General features: G+C 44.2%; 2 protein-coding genes across 23 annotated transcripts in view; one reads left to right on the top strand and one right to left on the bottom strand.

Moving 5' to 3' along the window:
• The window catches only part of COL8A1 (collagen type VIII alpha 1 chain), a 96,655-nt gene extending 94,327 nt beyond the window's left edge, over positions 1 to 2,328 (top strand). For all 5 annotated transcript variants that reach the window (XM_075766416.1, XM_075766407.1, XM_075766437.1 and 2 more), the window contains one exon: positions 279 to 2,328. In XM_075766416.1, the coding sequence (XP_075622531.1) occupies positions 279 to 2,185 (1,907 nt within the window). In that variant the 3' untranslated portion in view covers positions 2,186 to 2,328. The remainder of the gene's footprint in view (positions 1 to 278) is intronic.
• A 2,659-nt stretch (positions 2,329 to 4,987) lies between these two features.
• ST3GAL6 (ST3 beta-galactoside alpha-2,3-sialyltransferase 6) overlaps positions 4,988 to 27,084 on the bottom strand; it is a 47,210-nt gene continuing 25,113 nt past the window's right edge. For 17 of the 18 annotated variants that reach the window (XM_075766492.1, XM_075766566.1, XM_075766500.1 and 14 more), the window contains 6 exons: positions 26,267 to 26,330; positions 19,590 to 19,685; positions 16,211 to 16,397; positions 15,038 to 15,175; positions 11,366 to 11,518; positions 7,917 to 9,647 (listed from right to left, as the gene is read on the bottom strand). In XM_075766492.1, coding sequence (XP_075622607.1) covers positions 9,567 to 9,647; positions 11,366 to 11,518; positions 15,038 to 15,175; positions 16,211 to 16,397; positions 19,590 to 19,685; positions 26,267 to 26,330 — 719 coding nt within the window. In that variant the 3' untranslated portion in view covers positions 7,917 to 9,566. Of the gene's footprint in view, positions 9,648 to 11,365; positions 11,519 to 15,037; positions 15,176 to 16,210; positions 16,398 to 19,589; positions 19,686 to 26,266; positions 26,331 to 27,084 lie in introns of all 18 variants that reach the window. The other variant, XM_075766553.1, reaches the window with a different exon arrangement.

The raw sequence follows: 27,084 nt of genomic DNA, 5'->3' as shown, positions 1-27,084 counted from the left end.
ATGGCAAAAAATAAGCAAATATGATACAAAATCATTATTTTATGGAAACAGAAACAGGCATGCAAATTTGGGGTATGCAAAACAGTAGGAACATCCTCTTTGTTCCAAATGCCAACCTATAACTCGCTGGCCAGCTCTGCCTCCCTGCTTGCTACAAAACCAAGAGGCATCATACCAAGCACATTCAATTCAAAACTGCCTTTGTCTTTCCCAAAAGATGTGAATGCAATCACTTTTTGTCTCTCCCCCTTTTTTTTTTTCTTTTCTCCTCAACCCAGAAATGCCCGTGCGCAGTCTGAGGGGCGAGCAAGGTCCCCCTGGTGAGCCTGGACCAAGAGGGCCACCGGGGCCACCAGGATTACCGGGTCATGGTGTGCCAGGAGCAAAAGGAAAACCAGGCCCACAAGGATACCCAGGAATTGGGAAGCCGGGTTTGCCAGGGATGCCGGGGAAACCGGGGGTCATGGGGCCTCCAGGGCCAAGAGGGGAGATGGGGCCGAAGGGGGAGATCGGGCCCATGGGGATACCTGGGCCGCAAGGACCACCGGGGCCTCACGGGCTTCCTGGCATAGGGAAAGCGGGTGCTCCAGGGCTGCAAGGACAGCCGGGCCCGAAGGGTGAGCCCGGAATGAAGGGGCCCCCGGGAGTCCCTGGGATCCCAGGGCCGAAAGGGGAGAAGGGTGTTGGGATCCCAGGTTTGCCAGGGCTGAAGGGTCCACCAGGGCTGCCCGGCCCCCCTGGCCCTGTGGGGCTGCCGGGGGTCGGCAAGCCAGGCATGGTTGGCTTCCCTGGCCCACAGGGACCCCTGGGCAAACCCGGACCCCCAGGAGAGCTGGGGCTGCAGGGGCCCCCAGGGGTTCCCGGGATCCAAGGCCCTCCCGGCCTGCCCGGCGTTGGCAAACCTGGCCAGGACGGCGTTCCCGGCCAGCCAGGCTTCCCGGGTGGCAAAGGGGAGCAGGGCCTGCCAGGCCTGCCAGGGCCCCCTGGCCTCCCTGGGGTTGGGAAGCCCGGCTTCCCTGGGCCCAAAGGTGAGCGTGGTGTGGGTGGTCTGCCTGGCCCCCTGGGGCCAAAGGGGGAGAAAGGGCACGCAGGGCCACCTGGCATGGGGGGGCCACCAGGGGAGCCAGGCCAGCCAGGACTGCCGGGCATCATGGGGCCCCCAGGGGCTGCCGGCTTCCCGGGACCCAAAGGAGAAGGTGGTGCTGTGGGGCCACCAGGACCGGTTGGTCCCAAGGGTGAACCCGGCCTGCAGGGGTTTCCAGGAAAGCCAGGCTTTCCCGGGGAAGTGGGTGCCCCCGGGCTGCGGGGGCTGCCAGGCCCCACAGGGCCCAAGGGGGAAGCCGGACACAAAGGCTTGCCGGGGCTGCCAGGTGTCCCAGGGCTCGTCGGGCCAAAGGGCGAGCCGGGGCTCCCCGGCGCCCAGGGGCTTCAGGGCCCCTCGGGCATCCCAGGCATCGCAGGACCCAGCGGTCCCATCGGCCCCCCAGGGCTGCCAGGGGCAAAGGGGGAGCCCGGCCTGCCTGGACCCCCCGGCTTCCCCGGTGTGGGCAAACCCGGTGCCGCAGGGCTGCAGGGACCCCCGGGAAAGCCCGGCGCGCTTGGTCCCCCTGGCCAGCCAGGACTCCAGGGGCCCCCTGGCCCCCCGGGGCCCCCAGGTCCCCCAGTCATCATCCCACCCACTCCACCAGCTGTGGGACAGTACTTGCCCGAGGTTGGGCCGGGGATAGAGGGCGTCAAGCCCCCCTATGGCTACATGGGCAAGAAAGGCAAGGCTGCTGGTGCCGTCTATGAGATGCCCGCATTCACGGCAGAGCTCCTCACCCCCTTCCCCCGGGTCGGGGTGCCTGTGAAGTTCGACAAGCTCCTCTACAATGGCCGGCAGAACTACAACCCCCAAACGGGGATCTTCACCTGCGAGATCCCTGGTGTCTACTACTTTGCCTACCACGTCCACTGTAAAGGGGCCAGCGTTTGGGTTGCGTTGTTCAAGAACAACGAGCCACTGATGTATACGTACGATGAATACAAGAAGGGCTTCCTGGATCAGGCTTCGGGCAGCGCCGTTGTTCAGCTGATGCACGGAGACAAGGTTTACGTTCAAATGCCATCCGAGCAGGCGGCAGGACTCTATGCCGGGCAGTACGTTCATTCGTCTTTTTCAGGATATTTATTATATCCCATGTAAAACAAAAAACCAGACACACACACACATACACACAAAATCAAAACCTTTCTTCTCTGCTTCAAACTTATACCATGAAAGATGCATTTTATGACCATTTTGGACCATCTTGTGCAAAAAATAAATAAATACAAAGTTTAACATTATGCACAGCTAGTTATAAAAAAAAAAAAGTGTGGTGAACGTATCTAAAGATGTGTATCAGGTTCATAAACAGTTGTTTTGCACCCGAGGGGGACATATTAGCTGTACGTTATATATTTCTGTGATGCCATGCTTACTTCATTTCATTCACAATAATTCAGTACCAAGGTTCAAATCAGCGTATGTCACTCACTCCCATTGCATATTTGACTGTTGCATTGATCATAGTTGCAAGATGAAAACCGGTGACTTAAACCAGAGTAGGTCGGTCTCGAATTATATGGAAAAATTGAGTGGCTTTTTATTTGTTTGGGTGGGGATTTGGGGGGATTTTTTGACAGCAGGTCTGCCTGACAAGCAAAGGTTCTCTTAGCTGGAGAGCTTTATTTCCCTTTCCCCCATAGGAAATATTCATGCAGGTGTGTTTTTTCCCCCGAACAATTTATTTATGATGGAAAAGGAGTATCAACGATGTAACTATTCCCCATGAGCCTTCTCCAGCAGTCATTGGACCCAGAATGCTGCCGCTGACTCTAGCAGGCCTGGGCTCACCTCCAAGTGCCACAGCCCTCAAAAAGCCTCCCTCTGCATTTGCACGGTTGAAGTAGATGAGGTAGATCAGAGACAAAACCGAAGGGTTCCCCATTTGCTTTGTGCCACGTGATTGAGGCATTTTGGCCAACATGTGGCAGTACAGCAGGGCGGTAGAAATCTGCTTGGGTTTCTGTGCTCATGCTGAGAACCTGCATCCTGTTTGGCAAGCCAGAAGTGGCACCTCTTCTGCCACTCAGTGACAGATAAATCAGTTTACTCTTCAGTGACTGGGCAAAGCAGAAGTAGGTCTGTGTGCTAATTAACTCATTTGCTGTTTGAGATCAACTGATAATTTTACCAGCAGTACTGATCATGCAAATTTATCTAAGAATTTCATTTTTATATAAAAGCTGATTTCCAATCCTTATTTATATGTTACCAATTGTCAAGGAGAACCTGCAGGCCTCGATCCTTTCTGTACGTGAGGAAAGCAACTTCTCTGCAAGAGCTGTCTGTTCGTCAGTGGTGCTAATCTCACCTCAAAAGTATTCGTTTCCAGAAGGTAGTGTACTCTGCTGTCGTTCCCTGTACAGTGCTGCACATCACACACTGCTGCGCTAGTTGAAAGAGTTAAATACTCATCACTTCTTCAATGTCTTTAGCTAACGCTACTGCTTTTGATTCAAAACGAACTAGATTTTTCATGCAGAACTAAGATTGGATTTAACTGGCATTACCATTATTTAAATGCAGAGTTTAATGCAGTCTAACATTGACTAAGGACTCCAGTGATATAATGTGGTGCTTTATCTCAGAAATTTTATGGAACGGTGACAGGAACGGACGGACAGTTTACCAGGCATTGGTGACTTCGGTATGTTCCCAGAATATAAGAGATATGTCAAAAGCAAATAATTTTGTATTTAAAATTTTTGTACTGATTTGAAAAAAATATCTTATTAAATATCTTTAAAAAAAAAAATCCTGTCTTCATTCAGCAGAACTGTTCGAAGGAACATTCATGCCGCTGAATACATATATCAGAGCACAAGGACTCTCTGAAACCACTGAGAGACCAGTATGAAAAAAAATCCAAATATTTTTCTTTAGTTCCCCTCTACTGGCAAAACCTGCCCTGGGGGAACGTGCTGTCCCAGCATCGCATCTAGCGGGAGAGCGTGGCTGGGCCAGGGGGGACTCACAGAGCGAGGGAACGCGCCTTAAAAAGGCACAGGGGCAGCGCGCAGGAAGCCAGTGCGAGAAGTCAGACGTGGTCGAGGCGCGTCATTAAGGCTTTGTGCTCGCCTAGAAAGCCAGAGCTGGCTACCCGGGCTGGGAGATGCGCACCACGTCCCCGGCTCTCCCTGTAATTTGAAAACAGCTTTTCCCATTTCTCACCGTTCTTCCACCTGCAGCAAAAACCTAGTGTAAAAGTGGAAACATATTTGTCATTGATCTACATCACTATTCAACTGTGGCTCCATTGCAGGGAGTAAATTATAACCGATGGCGCGGCTCCCCCATCTCACCTCAAAGACAGGCATTTCCTCCAGGCTGGCAAACTCCTAAACTGTTCATACTAAAAAAATGAACACATTGAATACCTACTTGTGTCAGATAATTGCTTTCTAAATCTCCCTTAGATGCCCTGAAGCCACAGGCTAAGCAGCTCCCCGCTCCCCGGCATCTCATTTTTACTGCACAAAAAGAAAACAAAACACGAGCAAGGTATCACAATCAGCGTCTCTCACTTTCTATCTAAAGTCTTTCGTCACTCACCATCTTCTTAGTTAAACGGAAGTCCCCAAGACAGGCAAGATTAAAAAAAACCCAAGAAAAATTAAAATCAGGATGCTGCTCTTGATCTTTCCCACAAAAATCTATGTCCCAGCTTTGCTTTTACTCAGCCTGGAGTGAGATCTCCACCCCGCAGCACAGCTCAGCCTACCTAGGTTCAAAAATTTTCAGCCTTGTTTGCTCTACTAAGCACCAAAGTTTGTTCTGAAACTCGACACTGTACCTGACAACACCATGTGTACTTTACACAGCATTAACAATGGGACTGGGCATGCATCTGCACACACCCCCCCGGCATACTGACCTTGCGGAAAATAAGCCTGAGGGCACTGTCTTTAACACAATTTATTCACAGGAAAATAATCTCTTTCCATTCGTAGCATTCAAAATTTCACTTGAAACAACTGTAAGAATGTCTTCGAAATACAGCTGGCACTTGAAAGGCATATAAAACTTAAGACAAATGGCAAATAAAACAAATACTTACTGATACCAAAACCAGATGTTGAGCTTTGGATGTTCTTAAAAGTCAGACTCCACTTAAAAGTTAAGGTATTTATACTACCTCCCAGGGCACTGTTAGAAAGGAAAGCGTGGCATAGGAAACAAGAGATACTACATGCTGATTATTAAATACCCAAGTTGTGATTCTGTATTATGACCACCAATACCATCACTGGAAACGTCATCTAGTGATATCTTTTAGGCACACTCAGATTCGTATTTAGTGCAATAGTTTGTGACCTTCCTTCTTAAGTCCTATCACTGTACTTCCCTTAATTATTACAACAGAAGAAAAAATACTTTCCCAACAGAAAACAAAAAAAACCCCCTGAAAGTCTGAGCTGAACAGAGCTTGCAGCTGATGCACATCATCCTGCCTGGTTTGTGCCTTTGGTACCTCGGGGCTGGGTCTTTCTGATGGTGCAGCACTCTAAGGAGGTGGCAGATAAAACACAGGAGCACCTTTGCTGTAAGATGCTGCTGTCTTGAAATTCAGCAGGCTGCTGGAGAACAGGACAGCGGAGGAAGGGATGAGACCATCTGATTTTGCAACTGATACAAGAAGAAAATTCATGGGAGACACTGGGTACCTATATAGTTACACCGCTAGCAGACACGGAAATAAAACTGGCAGCACCCTGGGATTCAAAATTTGACAGCTTCACTGCCGCTGATGTGATAAAAAAAATAGGGTAGCTTTTAAAGGGAAGTTTCAGCGCAGAGACTTCAGTTTCAGGAATGGCAAAAATAGAAAATCTTAATAGCAGCTCACTCTCGGAAAAGATCTAAGTATTTGGAGTTAGGGTTACTGCTTTTGTCAAAAAGTCCCAAGGCAAGTCTCTGGTATTGCAAAACGCCTGTGAAAACACGTGCCTGGACAGAATAACTGCTGTGTCTGTGGGTGCTACTGAGAAACATGTTACGTGCAGTTATTCTAGCCTGCATCTTATGGGGGCAGGGGGGTGGGTAGAAAATGAAGCACTTGGCTCACTGCTTGTTACTGAAGAGAAAAGCTACTGGCCTGCAAGCTGTCCTTTCCAAAAAACAAAAACAAAAAACAAAACACCAAAACCCAGTACCCTGTCGTTTATCAACCGTATCAACTCTTGGCTCAGTCCCAAGTGAACAGGTCCGGCTCTAAACCTTACTCAGCCACCCTGCGACAGCAACCTCATCACGCGTGGACTTAACATCCCTCCCTGCAGGAGCACAGACATGAGAGAAAAATATCCCTGGGAGTGCTGCTTAATTTCAGAAAGAAGTCAGTCATACAAATGGGGAGGCTTATTAAGAACACATAAAAAGGAGCAGTCAATAGGGATAAATGCTCGTAGATAGCATATTCAATGCATTGAGAATATCAAACACATTATCCAAAAGAAAATTTAAAAAAATAAAATAAAAAAAATCCTAGGGAGACCAAAAAAGCTGATGTGGTAAAAAAAAAAACCAAACAAAAAAAAGACTAAAGAAGTCTGTTTTAAGTAAAAAGAGTTTGGGGGATGCCATTTATTTGCCATGAAGCCTTTTTTCCAATTATTTGGTTTGGATTCTAACTACAGCAGAACAAACCCCCTCCTCCTCCAAAGAAAGAAAACTTCCTAGGAAAATTAGGAGAAGGAATCAGTTTAGATTAGCGGGAAGGGGAAACAAAGCAGAGAAAATAATCGCAGAGCTCCCTACATACCTCCTGCCACCAGGGACAGGGCTGGAGAAGCAGAAGCAGGGGGAAGCGGCCTGCACCATGGCAAGAACCAGTGAGGAGAGAAATTCAACAGCAATCCTGGAAAAAAAATCCTCGTGGTCACAATATTGTGAGATGTTACATGGATGGGGCTGGATCCACGGTGGCAGCCCGTGGGAGAGCTGGGGGACCCGACTCTGGGAGCGACCACAGGTTTCAAGGGGGAAGAGGCAAGCCTCCACTTCTGCCTGGCTCTGCTCTCAACAGAGCCTGAATTGTACACCAAGGGCTTCTATGTGAAAAGAGCTCGGACGACACCGTGACCTTACCTCGGCATTTTTTCCCTATGAAATCGCTATTGTCAGTAGTCTATGTCACTGTGTGTCTGCGGCTGCAGAGTCACATGCAAACCTCAAATCTTCTTAATTAACTGAAATAATCACGAGAAACAAATGCTGGTAGAACTAAAGACCGTAATATCTCTTTTTTGCTGGTGCAAAATCCCACCTGTTTGTATGCAGATTTTTGAGCAAAGACTTCTTCAAAGGCTCGGAAATGTGTACGTTTAAAAAAAGAAAAGGCAACGTGAATAACCTCACCACCTCGTGAGGACATTCTGTTTTCCTCCATTTCCACCACAGTCACCAGCTCCAGTACCCCCAGGACCTCCCGAGCTCCCCTCTCCTCCACGCTCTCGTCTGCCTCCCTGTGCAGGGCTGGACAAGGGGCCATCACCCGCAGCATTGCCTGCAGGAGATGGGCCCCATGGCACAGCCTGCCCCTCCTGGGACACGTCTGGATCCTTCCCCACCCCCACCACAGATTTTTATGGCATCCAGAGTTATTTCAGATGCATCCAATTTGCCTGAAATGGACCAAAGCTCAGGAGTCGTTAGGTGAAAACACGGTGTGAGAGCACAAGCCTCCTCCCCTTCGGCTGTAGCTCCCGTCGCTAATTTCCAAATGGCAGCGCCAAGGGGCTAAAGAGGGAGAGGAGAACTATGGGAAGGTGTGGCTTGGCGTTTTCTTAGATACCTACTGCACTCCACAAGAGAAATAGGAAAAAAGAAAGATGATTCTTTGGTCACTTTCATGCTTATTCCTCTACATTGCTGCAAAGAAATTGTGTTCAGTACTTCTGTAATCCTCAGCTTCTGAAAAAGGCAAATGCTGTGCTCTTGAGCTGCTAGAGGATTGCATTCGTATTGTAGTTGTTTGCACTGCTCCTAAACATACTATAGCTCTTGATATCATTTTATTAAAAAGCAGCAAAGGTTTTTCTACCAGCTATTACGACTTTTTTTAAAGTGGACTTCTTTGTGCCTTCTTTAGGTGTGATTGATCAAGATAACCATGAGATCTTCAAGCAAATCTGCCACAGTTAAAAAAACCATATATTTACACTCTATGAGAGAATTAGAACAGCATACCACTTGTTCTTCTTTGACAGTTGTCAAGGACATTCCCAAGCAGATTTAACTTATTCAGCAGGCTTGTCTGAGACAAACCAATGCAGGAAAACAAACGTGCCATTAAATGTTTCAATTAAAATCCCAAGTAAGTTCCCACTAAATGATTTAGTTCAGCCACATCCTTTAAACCTAAATGTCAAGACATGAGAGGTAAACAGAGGCCAAATAATAATTCAGCTGAGGTACATCTTGGATATTCCCTAGCACGCTCTACTGCCGAAACCGGGAACATTCATTGCTCATATTGATGCATTTCAAAGGTGCAAACACATTACAGCATTTGAGAAAGGAGATTGCGCTGGTTTGGAGAAATACACCTCGATTCTTGGGGAGCGAACAGAAACACACGAGATCCTGTCCTGGAGGTCTAGGAATCCAACAAACGTTGGCTCTAAATTTAAACTCAAGTGCCAATCTCTCTGTCCCAGCTCACGTTTCTGTTGTGGTCTGGGGGAAGCAGCGGACACGCAGGTAGTTAGGACAACTCTTCCGTCTTCATACTCCCTCTTTTCTAAGTCAAGTCACCAACCCTAAAATTTATTGGACACACAGCACGGGGACTATGGTTTTTCCACAAAGAGGGTACAACACGAGCATTGTCAATACCAACGTCTCCACAAATCAGACCAAAGGGTCTTCGCTGTTGGCAAAGGTGGGCAGCAGTTCAGAGTCAATGCCAGTGCAGAAGCCGTGGCTTCTTGCCTGAAGATGGCCATCCCCTCCTCAGTAGGGCAGACTAAAACCTGTACACTCTGTACGTTCCCCCTTCTCCCAAACACGCAGTAATATTTATAGGCATCGGTTTAAAGCCATTTTCATTCTACGAGACAGACATTCAGGACTTAACATCCATCTACTAATTAAACACTGGTTGTCTCAGTCTCTTGACAGTGTAATTCTTTTGGAGGACAACATCAGAACAAAAGTATTCCAGAGAAGTAATCATTTGGAAAGAGTTCTTGCTGATAAATAAGTGATGTGTCTCACATTTTTATATATCCCTGATACTTTCAGCTGAAAGTTTCACGGTTTTCCCATTATTAAATAGCTTCACAGAAATTCAGTCAACTGTTTGCAACAGTCTATTACACTCTGGCTTTGAAGAAGCTTCTGCCTTGGTGAGGTTTCTGTGCTCCTTTTAAACAGTAAACAGTTATGCTGCACTTGAAAAATAAAAATGTCATACAAAAAATAAAAAATCTTCAAATCTTGAAAATAGTGATTGTTCTTCATATTTTACACTCAGCTTTCACGTCAAATTGACCACAAAGTTCTTGTCTATAAGCTTCTTCAAAAATTTCTGCTCAGCGTTGATGTTGTGGTATTCATTCTAAAAGAGATGTGAGGGAATAATAAAAACCAACAAATTCAAATTATTACCAGAAGCATCACTTTGTTGTTCTTTCCTTTTAACTACTTGTGATACCTGGAAGATGCTAAGAGTAGGAAAGCTCTGGAGAAAAGACTTCTTAGCAAAGGCTGTAGCACAGTCTCCCAAGAAAACAGGTGAGTGACTCTATTGCTGAAAACTAGATTTAGACTTTCCATTGGGACACAAACCAAAAGGGATGATCCTTCAGTAGCAAGAATGGGTGAGACGTGGCCTCACAGAAGTCCTTCTGTTACTAACTCTCCCAACTCCTCCCCACACTTAGAGGGAACAGCCGCATAACCACATTTACAGCACAAGCAGTCAGAAAATGACTCAAAGCTCCATGCAGGTTCTCAAGAAGCACACGTCAGGCATCTGATGTGATGCCTGGCGTGAACTGGATGCGCCCTGCCAATCTGTTTTGACAAAACCAAAACCAGCCCATCTGTGCTCCATCCAGATCCTGGATACGCGAGAGACCACTGAGGTTAGCGGAGGACAGCACAAGGCAAGTAAGTTTACTGACAATCTTCGACACTGAATCCAGTAAATTAAAATGAATATAATACAAACACTGCATAAAATATTACACAGATATAGTATAACATTTACAACTTAATGCCACTAAAGAATTAGCGATGAGGCTTTTGTTTAGTTGTTTGTTTTTTAAAGATTGAAGATTTTAGGAAACTTATGGATGTCTGTTCAACTAGTGATCAACCTTACCCATGCTTGTATACGTTGCAAAAAAAGCACCTGCAGCAAGGAGCCCTGAAATGAACGTGAGTTCAGCATCAGAGGAAAATGATCTCAGAGCAGCAGGCACCTAGGAGTCCTCAGAGAGACCCGAGGCGCTCCCATGGGCATTGCCCCTATCCTTCCTCTTCAGGAAAGGGAGGAGGAGAGAAAATGGTCCCCACACGCACCCGGCATGCACATCAAAGAGAAAACTGCTCATGTTGAGGTAAAGGGCTGAGATGGGGTTACTTAGAGTACAGAGCTGCAGACGAGAGCAGAGACATAAAAGAAAAGAGAGGCATGACTGCAGCAAAGCAGGAGGAAGGAGAAGGCATCCCTGATGTTTGCCAGTCTCCTGCTGCTCCCTCTCCTGGCGAGCTGTGGCTTCCCCCTCCTGGAAGCAGTTCCTTCTCTTCCTACCTGCTTTGCTTTTCTGCTTTCAATTTCTGAAATTCAGTTCTTTTCCTAACTGCAAGTTTGTAGGTGTTAACTCCTTCCATTTCCCTTTGCTCTTCTTTCTCTTTTTTAAGAGGTTTGGCAACTATGACAAATTGCGCAAGTAGGTGCCAAGGAAAAAGAGAATACAAACAGAAACAACGCCATTCATGTTCTGACAGCGCTAGCAAATACGCCTCTATGAAAAAGAGCTGCATAGCCCAAGGGTAATGCCAGCAAAGCAAAACAGAACATACAAATGGATCTATCTCATGCAGACATTACAGAACATGGTGTAGCACAAGGGACACAAATATCATCATCCGCATTTTTTTAGAAAGAAAAGCAGAGAGAAAAAGAGTCAAGCAATGTTAACCCATGAGCAGCTGAACCAGGAGAAGACGGGAGCCCTTTCTGACCTACAGTCCACACTTGTATCTATATCGAATAGTTTTCCCCAGTTACCAGCTATATTTCTGTCAGCATTAACAAGTGTTTGGTACCTGCATCATCTGAGACATCGTGTCGTTGCCATAGTAGTGCAAAGAACTGTTTCTGTCAGTGAAGTCGTACTTGAAGCCTGCCAGGTGAACTTCATGGCATATGTGAAATGCGAGCGTAATGGCTATTAGCCCTGTTGTTGGATGCTTGGGTTTCTAAAATGAAACACAAAGAGCACACATACATAAATCACTGTCATAACTTGACAAGAACAGCAAACCTAAGAACGAAGGTAGTGGAAACCAGGCAGCCTGGCTCTTCTATGGACATTTGGTTTTGAAGTTAGATCCCCTCATGTCTCATAAGGAGTAAGGTATTTCCCACAGATTTTCCATGACCAGTGTGTCTGCTGCGTCAGCCTTCCCTGGGATCCTCCAGTGTCTAGTGAGGGCTGAGCCCACAGTGTAGCCCATCCCTCAGCAGAGACAACATGAAGGTCTCCCCATCCCTCTGCTCAGCAACCTACTTGCATGAAACTGGTCAGGCTTCAATACATTGGAGACCATTTCACCCCGTCAGATTTGACTGAATTAGCAGATGCATTCAGAAGTTTCTAGATGATGGAGATCCAGACGAAAAGAATAACATGACATGCCTCAAATCTTTGTAACACCAAATGAAAAAAAAAACCATGAATGCTACTGCTGCATAAATTTGGCTGCATTTGAACTTTTTCAAAGCAGGGAAATTCCAGAACACCAAGGCTTGAGACCTTCCCCCACTATTTCCATTAGAAGAAAAGAAACTGTAGATAAAATTGCTTATTTCGCCCTACAGTGAGATAGCTCAGAAGTAAAGGCAACGTAAAATATCACGAGCAGATCATGAACAGGTTTTAACTGTGCAAAATTAAGAGCACCTAACTGAAAATTAGCATTTCTTACAAGAGCATAGAACAAGTCATTGCAACTATCCGTCCCATCTTGTGATCAAGTACATGACTCTCTCAGCAGCAGTGGCTAAAATGATCTGGGGAAGTGAATGAGGCAAGGTTTGTGGAGAGAGGTGAACTCTTTCATTAGACCAACAGATGAAGCTGAGAGGAAAACGTGCCCCCAGAAATGGGCAAAACTTTCAGGCACTAATGCCCTCCTTAGCTAAAATAACCATTTTCTCAGAGACCAAATGACTACACACTTCCGGTAGCTGCAACGAAACCTCAAACTGAGCACAAAATCATATACTTTTTTGAACTCTTACCCAAGGCTCAGTTCATTTGCCTCTGAAAACAAAGCAGGCAAACCAGTACTGGACAACTCTGTACAGAGAGAAGGCAGATACACTCAATGATACAGAAAAATATTTCTTTGTATCATATGATAAAAGAACAAATCCCAAGGAAAAAGTTACTAACTTCAGCTCCATAAGCCTAATTAAAGTCACAGAATTGAACTATCACCTTTTACATAGTTTTGTTGGGTTTTTTTTTGTGCCTTTACACAACTCTTGGAGTACTCCAGAAATAACATCAACTTAAAATGCACACTACTGCCCAGGGCTCCTGCCAGTTAGCTAAACAACTTTCTGCCCTGAGGGTCCAATATTATAAACTTAGCAGTGACTTTGTTGCAATGTCCATACTAAACAGGACCCAAAAATTATGGCAGGAATGCTACATGTCAGGATTAGTGCTATTTGGAACATCAAGAATATCACAGGTTGCAACCTAGCTCTGTTTACCTTTGGCTACCATAAAGTTCACCTCAAAAGAATATACTAAAGAAACAACGCTACTTTTAAAATGCATTGTCACACTAGCGCCCTAGCAATATCCAGATATCCTCGGCATGTAATGAGATTTGTTCAGCCAGTCATGTTCAATGGGAATAGGCAGAGCTCCGCAATGACTCTGCAACACTTTCAGACTTCAGTGCTGCTGGGGCAGCACATCCGATTTCACAGTTGTTCTTCCCGGCTCTGCCAACACCATCACAGTCGCTAACAAAGAAACAGAAACGCTCGCTGGACTACGCACAAACGCGCACCGCAGGGAACACGAGATTGGCTTAATGGAAAAGGCAGAGACAGCAGGGGAAGCAACAGCAGTAGCAGTCTTCGGCGTCTCCTGCAGGCCGAGGGGGCTGAAGCTGAAGCACGGGACAGCGCTGGAGGCAGCGCCAGCCCTCCTCAGGGGTGCACCACCGGGACAGAAGGCTCCGAAGCGGGTCCTGCAAAAGGCTGCCCCGCCAACAGGAACCCTCGAGGCGTGACGGGGACGAGGAGCTGCAAAACCCCTGGCACAGAGCGAGTGGGATGTAGAGGTGGCAGAAAGGGGCTCCAAGCTTGGACGCCCTCTGCCCCAGCTCTGGGCAGGGGCACCCAGCGAGCAGGAGAGGAGCAGAGAGCATGCACACCACCCAAAGCGACCGAGGGGCCTGTGCCTCTGTACCAGCTCCAGGACACCATGCACATCTGCTTGGCTCACTGACAGCACTGGTCTTAACTTTTACCCTCCCTGAGAGGGGAGCACAGGAAGAGACAGGAAGGATTTCTGGAGCCATGGAGGCCACGGATGTCCTGTGGCCCTTTAGGAGATCACTACGCACCCAACCACTATGCTGCTTTATTCCCACCCTCAGCTGAAGAGCTGAAATGCCACAGAGCCCCATCAAGCATGCAGCCAAACTGGGTGTTCCAGTTTGAGAGTCAATAAGGGAGGAAAAAGCCACTAGTAGGCTCAAAAAAAAAAAAAAATTAAAAAAGATAAAAGAAAAAAAGCACCAAAAAAACCCAAAAGAAAAAAAATGTGACTCCCTCAAATATTAGAAAGATTAAACCAAGAAAAGAGTTGTGGTAGATACTCCACAGTGACAGCCTGTCAAACACTTCCACATGTGTCAGTTGGCTGATCCCGATGAAGTGGCTCTGGGCAACGATGTGACCCCAGGGAATCGTGTTTGTGCTAAACAGCACGCGGCCAGTCCTGACTGCGCAAGGGAGGTCTCCAGCTTGAAGCCTTACCTTTGATCAGAAACATTCTTCAGTTATAAACTGACAGTTAAAACGTATTTTTATGTCCAAATTGTCGGTTAACTTATTACAATGTCTGGCATCAAATCAGTAAGCAGAAGAATGCTGCTAGACATGTGTCATTAGCGCAGGCTGTAATATACCGTATGCTGCCTAGTCCCCACCTGCCCCCAGCAGACTGAAATTGCAGCAGTGTTAGAATTACTGGGTTGTTGGTTTTTGGGGTCATTTTGTTTGTTTGGTGTGGGGTTTTTATGCGGGGGTTGTTGGGTTTTTTGTTTGTTTGTTGTTTGTGGCTTGTTTGAGTTTGGTTTGGTTTGTTGTTTTATTTTGCTTTTTTAATAAAAACTATAAAACACCCTACATTTAATAATTCAAGACTCCTTAATATTTCTAGAGGCTCTTTCAATCTGCCGTGTTCCAATGCCTGTCTGCTTTGCCCACTTTTGCAAAAAGCATTATGTCTGTCCACAAAAGCAGTCTAATACTAATTACAGAATCCATAAAAAGAGATTTTTGGCATACAAGGCTACCTGCTTTCTTTCTGGTTTCCATTTTCCCATCTTTTTTTGAGGAACATCTAAATGCAGACTAATGCAATGTGAACCTAAAAGATGTTCTAACATAGTCCATTACAATAAAGAGTGCCTCTGAGTACATGTTTGGTTGCACAAAACTAAAAGGCACAGGAGAAAAAAACCTACCTCCTTTTTCGGAAACCTTGTTGGGAAACGAAGCCATTCATAAGCCGTTTTTCTGGTGATGCTAGGATCAAGAATCCTGATTTGACTGGATTTGTATATCATGTTCAGGGCTGGTTTCTTCCAAAAGCCTTTAGCACTCTGTAACAGGAAAGCAAATGCACGTTTTTAACAGCTACGAACAGTTGATTTTGTAGCAACTCTAACTAGAGTAAAATCCAAGGGCAGGAAGCTGAAGAAGGAGTGTTGAACCTTCCAAAGTTCAAAAAACACACGTGCCAAATCATGCTCCGGCAACAGGATAACCCACTGCAGCAGCAGAGGCTGGCTGGAAAACAGCTCTGCAGAAAGGTCCCTGATGGACAACATGAGCCAGCAGCGTGCCCTGGAGGCAGTAAACGCTCATTGTGTGCTTGGCCACATTAATAAAAGCATAGAGAACAGGCAAACAGAAGTTATCATTCTCAAGTATGTTGTACTGTGCCCTCCTGCAGTCTCACAAACGCTGTTTTGGGTTCCTCCCTGTGCAAGACAGCGTTCAAACTGGAGCAAGCTCAGCAGAGGGCCAGTAAATCAGCTGCGGGGCTAGAGAACACAGCAAACAAGATGGGTCTGAGGAGGCTGGGTTTGTTCAGCCCACCAACTATCTGGTAGGGGTTTACAAAAAAAGACAGGATCAGCCTCTTCTCAGAAGTGCACAGTGAAAGCATGAAGAGAAATTCTGCAGCACTGAAATAGAGGTTATAGAAATATCCCTGGAAATACTCAAAACTTACCTGGATGAGGCCCTGAGAACCTCGTATGGCTTTGAACTTGGCCCTACTTTCTTTCAACAGGGTTTTGGACTGTAGACTTCCAGAGGGAAGTACCTTCCAACATTACTCTGCAATTCTACCAAGTATGTAAGATAAAATAACCTGAGGAATGTCTCGAGCATACGTGTCAGAATATGAAACAGTACTAGGAAAAAGATAAAAAGGTATTTCCAAGAGAAAAACCGCTTTGGGGTGAGGAACTGATCAATTAAGTGGGTGAGAAAGAGGACAGAAGAATTTATGGGAAAGGGAAACTAAGCACACTGACTGGGAAATCCAGTGCTAAGGTTAAAAGCAAATGCAATATTTTACGAGAGGTGAGTGGCAAGCTAAGTCAAAGTGCATGAATAATTAAACTCACTATTTTCTGACCACCTAGTATCTCCCAGAGCCACTTCAAGTCACGTGGTTTGAAGACGATGAGAACAACAGTTGTATTAGGGTCGTAGTGGATGGGATCTGAGAAGATGGATTCCGGGTAAGAAAGGCGGAAAGTCGTCCTCCTCCCAACATCCTCTTCATACCCTACAACAGGCCCATTATTCATCCTGCAGAGGACAGAGACACAGAAATGGCAGTGACTACCCCACTCACATCCCTACCGTGCAGTGGTTGGCAGGCACATTAGTCCATGGGGCAGATGGCATGTCCAGGTACAGGAAGATTTAGCAGCCCAGCATTTACTTATCACATTACATGGTAGATAAGCAATTATCAGGTGCGCTCACCCTCTAACCCAGAGGGATCAAGCACCTATGGGAACTTAGCCAAGGTGATCTAGAATACAATCGCACGATGGCTTATCATGTGTCACCCAAGCAGAAAGCCTTCTGATTTGGCTCAAACACAAAAACTAGAGAAGGCTGAAGAGAATATCTGGCTTGGAGAATTACCCATTGCTCCATTCATGTTACTAGATGATCCAAGTCACATAGGAAGCAATTCAAGAATGTTTTAATACTCTTCACTGTCTACAGCATACAGGGACCAGGATTATGACTGTGCACCTGATGCTGATACATCTTTATGTATGAGGTTTTTTTGTTTGGTTGGGTTTTTTTGTTTTGTTTTAAAATAGTACTTGCACAGCTGCCGCTGCTTTGGGATGCAAGAGATTGATGAGCAGTGAGCAGGTGGGTCAGGTCTGTGCTTAAGTCTCCACCTTGCAGTTTTTGCTGTGTTGCATATTTTTTTGAGAATTCAGGCAGCCTGTGTAGTCTCCATTCTTGCACCAATGTGACCAACTTCTCTGAATAGAAGGCACACTGCTTAGTAACAAATGCTTGCAAAACAAGGCATGTAGGCAAGGGAGTATTTCAAACTTTGAGCACAAGTAGTTATTGAATACAGAATGCAAACATCACCTCTTTGCTCATTCACAGTAAACAAATGTATAGTATATTGGTCGCACACAAAGAGTTGTGATCAACAGCTCAACATCCAAGTGGAGAACAGTGACGAGTGGTGTTCCTCAGGGGTCAGTACTGGGACCAGCACTGTTCAACATCCTTGTCAGAAACATGGACAGCTGGATGGAGTGCACCCTCAGCAAGTTTGCTGACAACACCAAGCTGTGTGGTGTGGTCGACACACTGGAGGGAAGGGATGCCATCCAGAGGGACCTTGACAGGCTGGAGAGGTGGGCCCGTGCGAACCTCATGAAGTTCAACAAGGCCAAGTGCAAGGTCCTGCACATGGGTCGGCACAATCCCAAGCACAAATACAGGCTGGGCGAGGAATGGATTGAAAGCAGCCCTGAGGAGAAGAAGGACTTGGGGGTGTTGGTTGATGAGAAGCTCAACGTGAGCCGGCAGTGTGCGCTTGCAGCCCAGAAAGCCAACCGTGTCCTGGGCTTCATCCAAAGAGGTGTGACCAGCAGGTCGAGGGAGGTGATCCTGCCCCTCTACTCCGCTCTGGTGAGACCCCACCTGGAGTACTGCGTCCAGCTCTGGGGGCCCCAGTACAGGAGAGACATGGAGCTGTTGGAGCGAGTCCAGAGGAGGGCCACGAAGCTGATCGGAGGGCTGGAGCACCTCTCCTGTGAGGACAGGCTGAGAGAGTTGGGATTGTTCAGCCTGGAGAAAAGGTGGCTCCTGGGAGACCTTCTAGCAGCCTTCCAGTACCTGAAGGGGCCTACAGGAAAGCTGGAGAGGGACTGTTTATGAGGGAGTGGAGTGACAGGACAAGGGGTAATGGGTTTAAGCTGAAGGAGGGTTGATTTAGATTAGATGTTAGAAAGAAATTCTTCTCTGTGAGGGTGGTGAGGCACTGGCACAGGTTGCCCAGAGAGGTTGTGGAAGCCCCATCCCTGGAAGTGTTCAAGGCCAGGTTGGATGGGGCTTTGGGCAACGTGGTCTAGTGGAAGGTGTCCCTGCCCATGGCAGGGGTGTTGCAACTAGATGATCTTTGAGGTCCCTTCCAACCCAAACTATTCTATGACTAACATTTCTGAAACAGTTTTCAATTTAGAGCTGTTTGTAAATGTGTGACACCAGTCTACGTAAGATTTCCATTTTAAGAAAAGCAGATAGATCTATAAGGAACCCAAGTACCTGAAATAGCTTTAAAATAATTCATGGAGCTTCCTTGCATCATTATACTACAGTGAAAATAAGTGCAAGGTGGGGTTTTTTTGTAAAGCATAAAGTTGTCAGGCAAGTAAAGTTTCCTAAAGAGTGGTGATATTATCTGCATCACTTTCTATAGTTTTAAGTTTGTCAGAGGAGCTACAACCGAAGAATTGCATGTATTCATTATGAATACATTTTTGAGTATATGTCAAACTCCAGGCTTCATATAAAACTTTTTATGGTAGTGCTTGAAGACTGAAACACTATTACTAAAATGAGCATTAGGATTGATAGCAAAGTAACAAAAATGAAATTTTGTTCAATGTTCAACACAATGTTGAAGCAGATAAACCGAAACAGCAGCTCAGAGGTTTTAGTGAAAGATGGTTGAGGCACACTATCTGACAGGGTACCTACAGACAGAAGTGCTGCTTAATCAGTTACCATGTCAGTTGCTGCACAGGAGGAAGTGATTTATCTTTTTCTTATTGTGCAGAAAGTTCTCTTATAATTAGCCAAATAGTCCTTTTTCAGTTCATTTGAACTTTTTGGTTTTTCCTTCTTCCTCCTTGCCTGCTCCTCTCTGAGCACTTGCCCAGTTTCCTAGTCCAGATGATTCTTCTTCAGGCCTCAGCATCCTCTAGTAGGTCAAGACATCTCATAAACTTCATATATGAGCTAACATGTTTGAGGGAAAGGGGCAGATATCAACATCATCCTCCCGTTGACATGTACCTTGACACAGACTTCCCAGCATAAACACTGCATTTAATCCACATGCCAGCACAGGGGTAAGACAGGCACGGTGCAGAAGGTAAGAGGCAAGGCTGCCCGGGATACCGGCTCACAGCAAGGGGCACACACAGGGAGCCGGGCTGTCGCACCACTTGGATCCACCACTGACGGCAGCATCTTGCAGGTGTGTGAATCTGTACATGAGGCAGACTGACCACCCAGTGGTCCTTCCCTTCCCATATCAATCAGTCTGTATAATAAAACACTGATCCTTTTTTTTTTTTCCCCCCTAAATTTTAAGTGAAGGCTGTGATAGAGTAAGTGGGAAGTTTTATGCATTTTCATTTGTATAACTGAAATCCAGAGCTACTGGCTGACAGCAAAAGCTTGTTAATTCTTTGCACGTACGCAAAATGAAAAGGAGACGTTGTTTACCTTATTATCACGTCATATGAGTCAATTTTCTCCCCTAATGTCTTATTTCGAAGCACTCCTCCATTACCGACCACAACACACCGGCGACAGGCAGTGCTGTGGAACAAACAGAACTTTAATATGCACGACTTCCCTTGAGTCACATTGTTATTAATGATAACTTGCATTTAGTTGATTTATTTATTAACCGAGGTCCATTATCTTTTAGGCTCCTTGTCTCCTAGAAAGCAGTCTCAATCTTGTATCACGCTCTAAGGTTGCTTTTGAAAAAAATGCAGCTGCATTATTTCAGGGACTGCTAGAGTCAGGAAATGGCTTCTCTCACATTAAACTGTATTTATACATGTCCTTTTTCTAGTGGTTTGCTGTTTAAGATCATCTATATGGGTGCCATTAGATAAATTATTTTCCACCATGCTTTGAATTTGTCCTAGTCTGGGTATATGAACCAGGATAGAGTATGTCTGGAAAAACTAATTCAAATTAAGGTGCTTCTACAATATTTTACAATTCCACAACTACAGAGATCTCCAACATGAGCTACAGTGACAAATTTATGTTCACATAAATTTCACCTTACAGGCATCCAAACTGTACGTGCGAAAAACCTTAGCCCGATCACACATGTGATGGCTCTTCATGTTAATATAATTATGTTGATTTTTCTCCCTCTATTTAGAAAGCGCTGCCTAAACATGTTTAAACATGTACTGAGAAGTGCACGTTGTCACGAGTGATATGATTAAAAATTGCATTCTCATATGACTAGATTCAAATTAGACAGCATTACTAAGTACATAAAACACATAAATTTTATAATACATCCAATCAAAATAGTAATTCCTTTCAAATTTAGATTATATTCACAGTTAAAAAGCACCCAAGAAGGTATTATGCAAACACTAAACTTAAAGTAAATTGTAATGGTAAAATTTTCCAAGGTGTTGTCCCAGATTTTCTAATTTTATCTTCTGCTCTCTATTGTCTTATTTCAGTGCTAGTAAAATGTGTGCTTTGCAAAGAAAAAAAAAAAGCACAGACAGGCTTGGGTGTTGTTTTACTTCAGAAATTTTGCCTCTTTAGGGAAGGTTTAGATATCCAATGCATAAGACTGCAAATTCCTCCTTACAGAACAAGTGCATCATTTTTTGTTGCAAAATGCTTCTTTATTTAGGGCAAAAGCTGTTCTTCAACTTGGTTGCAGCGGGAACAATGGCAAAATTAAAATGTAGGTATTCTCTTCAGACACAAACACGCTCACAGCTTACTGAGAATGAGCCACCTCCCAACACCCCACTCTCACAGTTCTTCAAGGAAAAGTCTCTTGGCATTTCTTACTGCCAGGAACCCTGGGACTCAGTCACAAAGAATATTGCAATCTGTATTAAATGCCCATTGTGACACTAATCAACATCTTTCTCCTCATAGTCCAACCTGTTTTTTCAGCTGAGGGGAATATTATTCAACATCAATGAAAACATCCTGTTCTAGCCCAGACTGATCGGCAGCTTAATGCACAAAGCAGTTCCTTGTATTTCCTACAGGATTGTTAACGCACTTATGCTGTACTGCATGTGGGGTAGGGAAAAGAAACTGGGCCCCAAAGCAATGCTAAAAACCTGAAGTTTACAGAAAAGGTGAAACATGAATACATCCCAACTGTAAAAAGCACTGTATTTCAAAAGAAATGCTGGGATGGCACCTTCTCACCTGCTGCTCTAGGGCCACATCTGCAGAGGGAGTTGCCTTTACATTTTTTTTTATATATATAAAAATAGTCCTGCTAAATGGAGCTCTCAGGATGGGGTGACATGGAAAAAGCTGGCACACCTTTCTCTAATGTTTCCTGAGCAGCTTAGTAGAAGCCAAGCATTCATAAAAAGATTTCCAGCTAATGCCACAAGCCCACGTGACTCGGTACCTCGGAAATCACAGGGGTGAAAACCCATTACACCCTTCTGTCCTCAGTATGCCCATTCTCTCTACACCCACGAAACCCTTCCCCATCTACTCCAGGACTGCTTCAAACCCATTCGTTTTCCAATTAGTTTTTCAATACAGTTTTAGGACATCCTGAGAGAGCAGGCTGATGAACATACACCTCTTGCAAGGTTTACAGTAGGAAGAAGGGAGCAGAAGTTACCCTCTTCCTGAATTACACTTTATTACCTACAGCTGTATCATAGAGCTCAAAGCAAGATCCTGGGCTACAGAGAAGCAACAGTGAGGAGAAACAGGAAGGAAAGAGGAAAACTGGACAAAAGCCACGATCATCGGGAATGAGAGAGGGGAAAAAAGCACAGCAGTAGCATATGGTTGTATCACTTTTGCCTGTCATTTACAGCATGCCTCCATAAACCACTGAAAGTTTCAATCACCTCAAATCTCTAAATTCAGTGTCATCAAAAGTTATGTGGCTGCAGCTGGGTAATTGAGGTACAAACCTCATCACCACAATGCAAATCACCTAAACTGCTACTCATACTCCAACTCCTGGTCGTACCTCCTGGCTAGAGGAGCATCCATCCCCAACGTTTGGTGGACACCTTGGTTTGGCATGAACTCATCTTCAGGTCTCAATAAAAAGCCAATAATCTTCCTAAATATTTTCTTTTATACTCTCCGACTACTTGGTGTGAATTCATAAAAATGATGTCAACTCCATTACAAGTGATTTGTATTATTCTGACCATGATAAGCAGCCAAAAAGTTACTTTGAAGAAGCACTGCTTGTTCTTGTAGATGAACTTTAAGTGATTCCTTATTACATACCTTCCAATTTTTGGCAGAGGCTATGATTTAAGAAACTTCACTATGTTAATCTCTAGCTATTGAAATAATGCCTTCCACTCTGGTATAAAAATGAAAAACTCTTTAGTTTCTCCTCTCTACACTGTGCAGTTGTGATGTAGCAGGACACACTCAGGGCAGGGAGGGTAAAAGAAAACGTGACGTTAGAGCTGGGCAATCGAAGCTCCTGCAGCTACAGAAGCTGGATAGCTGCTATTAAGTCAAATCCAAAGTCTCTTCCCTCTTACTGACGGATGCAGACCAGATCTTGTTCATGGCTAAGAGCTGACTAATACTACTTGGATGGAAAACAGAGTGAAATTTGAAGTTTGATTAAGCTTTCAAACTCCAGTGCCCTTAATAACATGCATACTCAAAAATAAAGATATCAGCTGCCTTCAAATAACCAATAAAGCATCTAACAGTGGTATGATGAACCTTTGAAATGGATAAAGTCAACAAGCAGATCAAACGCTCCTGATTATTTGTACATGAATAGTCATGTGAATTAGAAAGACCAGCTTTTAATCTCTGTCAAGCTCAGGAAGCCAAAGCGGGCCAACTCAAACAGGAAGTCTGGCATGAATGTGCTATTTCTGAATTGTCTCCCTCCCTTAGCCCCCCACCCCATAGTATTCAAGTGTGTCCAGTTACGATCATAGGTCTACGCCCACAGTAGCACAGATTCCACTGACAACAATAAGCAGGGAGAGAAATGGCTTATGCTAGAGCAAAAAACCAGAACATAGTATCATAGGAAACCAACATATGAAATGGAGATAAAGAATATGTAGCAAGGCTGGTATGTATTCAAAGATATTTAAAGTTAAATAAACTGACCTGTACTTACTGTAGATTACAAATCAATACATTGATTTTCAGCAGACTGTTACTCCCAGACATTTTACCAATCCCACTTCTTAAAATTTTCTTTTTCATAATATTTTCATATTTAAAAAACCCCCACTCACCCCAAAGAGTAAGTCAGCCTCTCCCCAAGTCAACACATTGGCAAGAAGAGAAATAAATTCAGATGTCCTTACAAACAACATCAAGTGTGCTACAAATGAAATATAACTGACTGAAACATCTGGAGGTCCAGCTTACAACCACCAGCACAACATTGATGAAAGTGAAAAATATTAAAACCTCAGCTATAACAATTGCTATAGCAATGGTTTGAGTTACTAAGGGATTGCATTTAGGTGTCAGAGATCTACCCAGAGTATAAACGGATCCTGATCCAAATCACATGGTAACTGATCTCCAAACATTGCCCTATTCACGTGGTGTACAAGAGCCTCTTGATCTCAAGGCCAGGCATTAGTTTACATATTTTGTTTATATGGTGAAATTCTAAAAGAAACATTTTCCTAGTCTATAAAAGAAAAATATTGTTAGATGGAAATGTAGCCTTCAAAGGTCAAAAGGCTTGCATCCTCCACATTCCACTGAAATACTGTTTCTCTGGAAAAGGAAAAAGAAGATCTCAATCTCAACTCCTTTAACACACACCCCCGCAGTCAGTTGAAGAATGCAAATTATTTCCTTTGAGGTTATTTGCTAAAAGGAGGATGCAAAGGTCAATATATTAAGTCAGAATTGTGTAAATGCATTTGTAAGAATTTACTGCTGTTGAGCTTAGAGTCCTGAGAATACTCAGCGAGTAATTACAAGGAAATGGATAGAGCGGGTCTTCAGAGGTTACTCTGTGGATATACCCTAGCCTGGAAAACCATTCTCCTCCAGGCTATTCCACTGAAGTGCACAACACTGTTCACTTTCAAAGAGTTTTGGAGAACTAGACTTTTACACAGTGAGAATTCCACTTACTTTTGGAAAATGGCAATGTTAGGAAAAAAATCCTTTGTAGCTCACTATGTACAGCTTTATGTAAGTTGCACACAAATGCAGCTATATGAGCACCATACATCTGGTGCTCATATAGCCTAATATTTGTTAAAATACTTTATAGCAGGTTCCCTTACTCTGGTCCAAGGAAAGTTTATAGGGAAATTCGGTTTGCTTGTAGGGAAATTTGGTTTGCGTTCCGCCAAGGCGGCTGAATTAAGCAGCAGTAATACAGAACTACATAATAATTCTGTTGCTGTGGCACTGGACAATATTGTTAGGATTAATTCCCAAAGTGTTTCACATTTAAAAGCCACTGTATCTTAGTTAAATGTATATTAAATATATAATAATATGTAAAATAAATATATAAAAGCTCTTCCTTACTATAGTGATTCATGCCCTAACAGTATTATGCACAAAACCTGATGGATCTAGAAAGAATACATTGTACGAAGTCATTGCACATTTGATTTATTTATACTCCTGCCTATTAAAGAGTAATAGTTCTAATTTTATTTCAGTACTAAAGTATATCACTTTTATTAAGATGAAGCATACTTCCCAGAACCACTAAACATATCTATATCTCAGAGAACCTACATTCAAAGAATACCAATTACCTTACTTTTGATCTATAGAACAGACACTTCCACTTAAGAGGCACTATGCTGTATTGCAAATCTCTCTACTTCACAGCCAAAACAATTATAGTGCTGAACTTGTGATTTCAGAAAACTTCTAATACAACATTTAGCATTATCCTTCAAACTCCAGACAAAAGACTAGCCTTTGTCAGCCAATTCTGTATAAATTTCCCCCACTGTCACACTCTGATAGAGGACAGGGGTTTTTTTCCCCCCTATTTTGTCTCCTTAAAAGTAAACCTGAACATCCTAGAAATAGATACTTAACACAGGGAAAGGAAGGCGTAGAGTAGGTGAAGAAAAGGAAAACTGGGTATTAAACCCAAGATAATTCTTAGGCTTGAACACCAATTATTTTGTTCATATTCCACCCAAGTTTTAATTAAAACTTGATCCTGGCATTTGGCTTAGAGCAACAATCTTCTGTTTGATCTCCTTGATTTAAAAAACAAACCCAAGTACAGTCAACCTCAGCATTATTTGCATTCACCTCTATTAAGAAGCCTGCATACTAACATGTTATATGGCAGGTTGTCGGCCCATTTGCTAGACCGCAAATCTAAGACATCATTTGCATCACTTGGTAAACACAGGATTTTAGTATATTTGCCAATCCTACTGCACTACCTCCAAAAAAACCAAACCCAAAACCCAAACCAGAACAAACCCCAATAACAAGATACACCATACACAAAGACCCTCCAAAAAAACGAACCAAAAATACCAGCAGAAGTGGCTTCTAACCAAGAGATCTTTAATCAGGACAATCTAATGCATTGGAAGCAAGTTATCTAAGGCATGCTGTGCTCTGTGCCACACCCTGGTTACTCCCCCAGTGCCAGGAGCTGGCTGCCTGTCTCCCACGTTCCCAGGAAAGGAAGCTGAGCATACATATGAACACGGGTGTGCAGCAGGCCAGCGGCTGCAGTGGCACGGGGATATGAGTAAGATTTCTTTTGCGTAAAAACAGCCATTTGTTTGCACCCGCTTATCTCAAACATTCTCCAGGTTACACTAATAATGACTTTGAAACAGGAGATCACATTATATTTTTAAAGGGCGGTTTCACTTTCCTCAAGTATAAAAAGATCCTACAGGAAGATGGGACTGTATTCAGCTAGCAAATTCCTAACACACTTATAAAAAGAAGTCTGTAAGTTTAATTTTTCTGTGAGGGAGCTTATTCTTGAATGCTGGTGCTACATATGTTTAAAACCAAACTTATTTAAATGTTGAAATCAGTTACATATTGCTTGGACACTGTCAGTCAGATCTGCATCTTGGCTAACTTGAGCCATTTCAGGATAATATCACCAACATTCCTTTTCAGATAAATATTAACTATTAAAAATACGATGAACAGAAACAGTAGCAAATAAACCATCTCACCTGTCATCTTCTTTGAAAAGTCCACAGTTCTGCAGTCTTGAAAGGGCTAAACGAAAAAATTGCTCTAGAAAGCAAATATAAAGAAGATTAATGAAAATGTTCAGTGCTTTCCAATATAGTAATAAGCACGCCACCCTGACTACAGGATTTTCAGACATGGTAGTTTTTATGCACTGTGCATAAAAAACTCACAATAAGAACACTTGTACTTCAGGGCCACAGGTCAATCAATGACACCAAAGAAAGTCAGGTTTATCAGAGCTCCTCTCTGGGAAGCATTTCCTGCCCCAACATTCCTCTGTTGGAAAATAGCATGGGATTTGCATCAAAAAAATCTTAGTTACAGTAAATAAGCACCAGAAGAGTTTTGAAGACCTGCATCCTAATTGACTTTGTCTTCCACTCATCTTCAGTTGAAACAGAAGCAGCCTTGACCCAAGTGGAGGGTCCACACAGCCAGAGACAGTATTACGTATCTTGGGAGGAGACATCAAACCAGCCTGTGCTCACTGGCAAAGCTGGGCAGAGGCACCTTCCCAGCCCTCCCTCGGTAGGCAGGTGTCTGCTGGACACTCAGTGCGCCTCTAACTACTCCTAAGTGTACTTTTCCTCACCGCAACCCCAGAGGTGCGGGAAAATGCACCGTCCTCGTCACACCGATGGAGGGCAAATCAAAACTCTAAAGCCCAAATCCACAGGGTACTAGGAAGGTGCACTGTTCAGCGTTAAAGACTCAGGCTTGAGACTTCACAACCCTTTCCAAAAGGTCAACTAAGACCCTCAGGGTCTCTGGCCTTGTTTACTCTGCCCTGACCAAT

The sequence above is a fragment of the Balearica regulorum genome, chromosome 1, assembly GCF_011004875.1.
Source record: "Balearica regulorum gibbericeps isolate bBalReg1 chromosome 1, bBalReg1.pri, whole genome shotgun sequence".
Lineage (NCBI taxonomy): Eukaryota > Metazoa > Chordata > Aves > Gruiformes > Gruidae > Balearica > Balearica regulorum.
The sequence above is the reverse complement of the archived record's forward strand: the minus strand, read 5'-3'. Positions and strand labels throughout refer to the sequence as shown.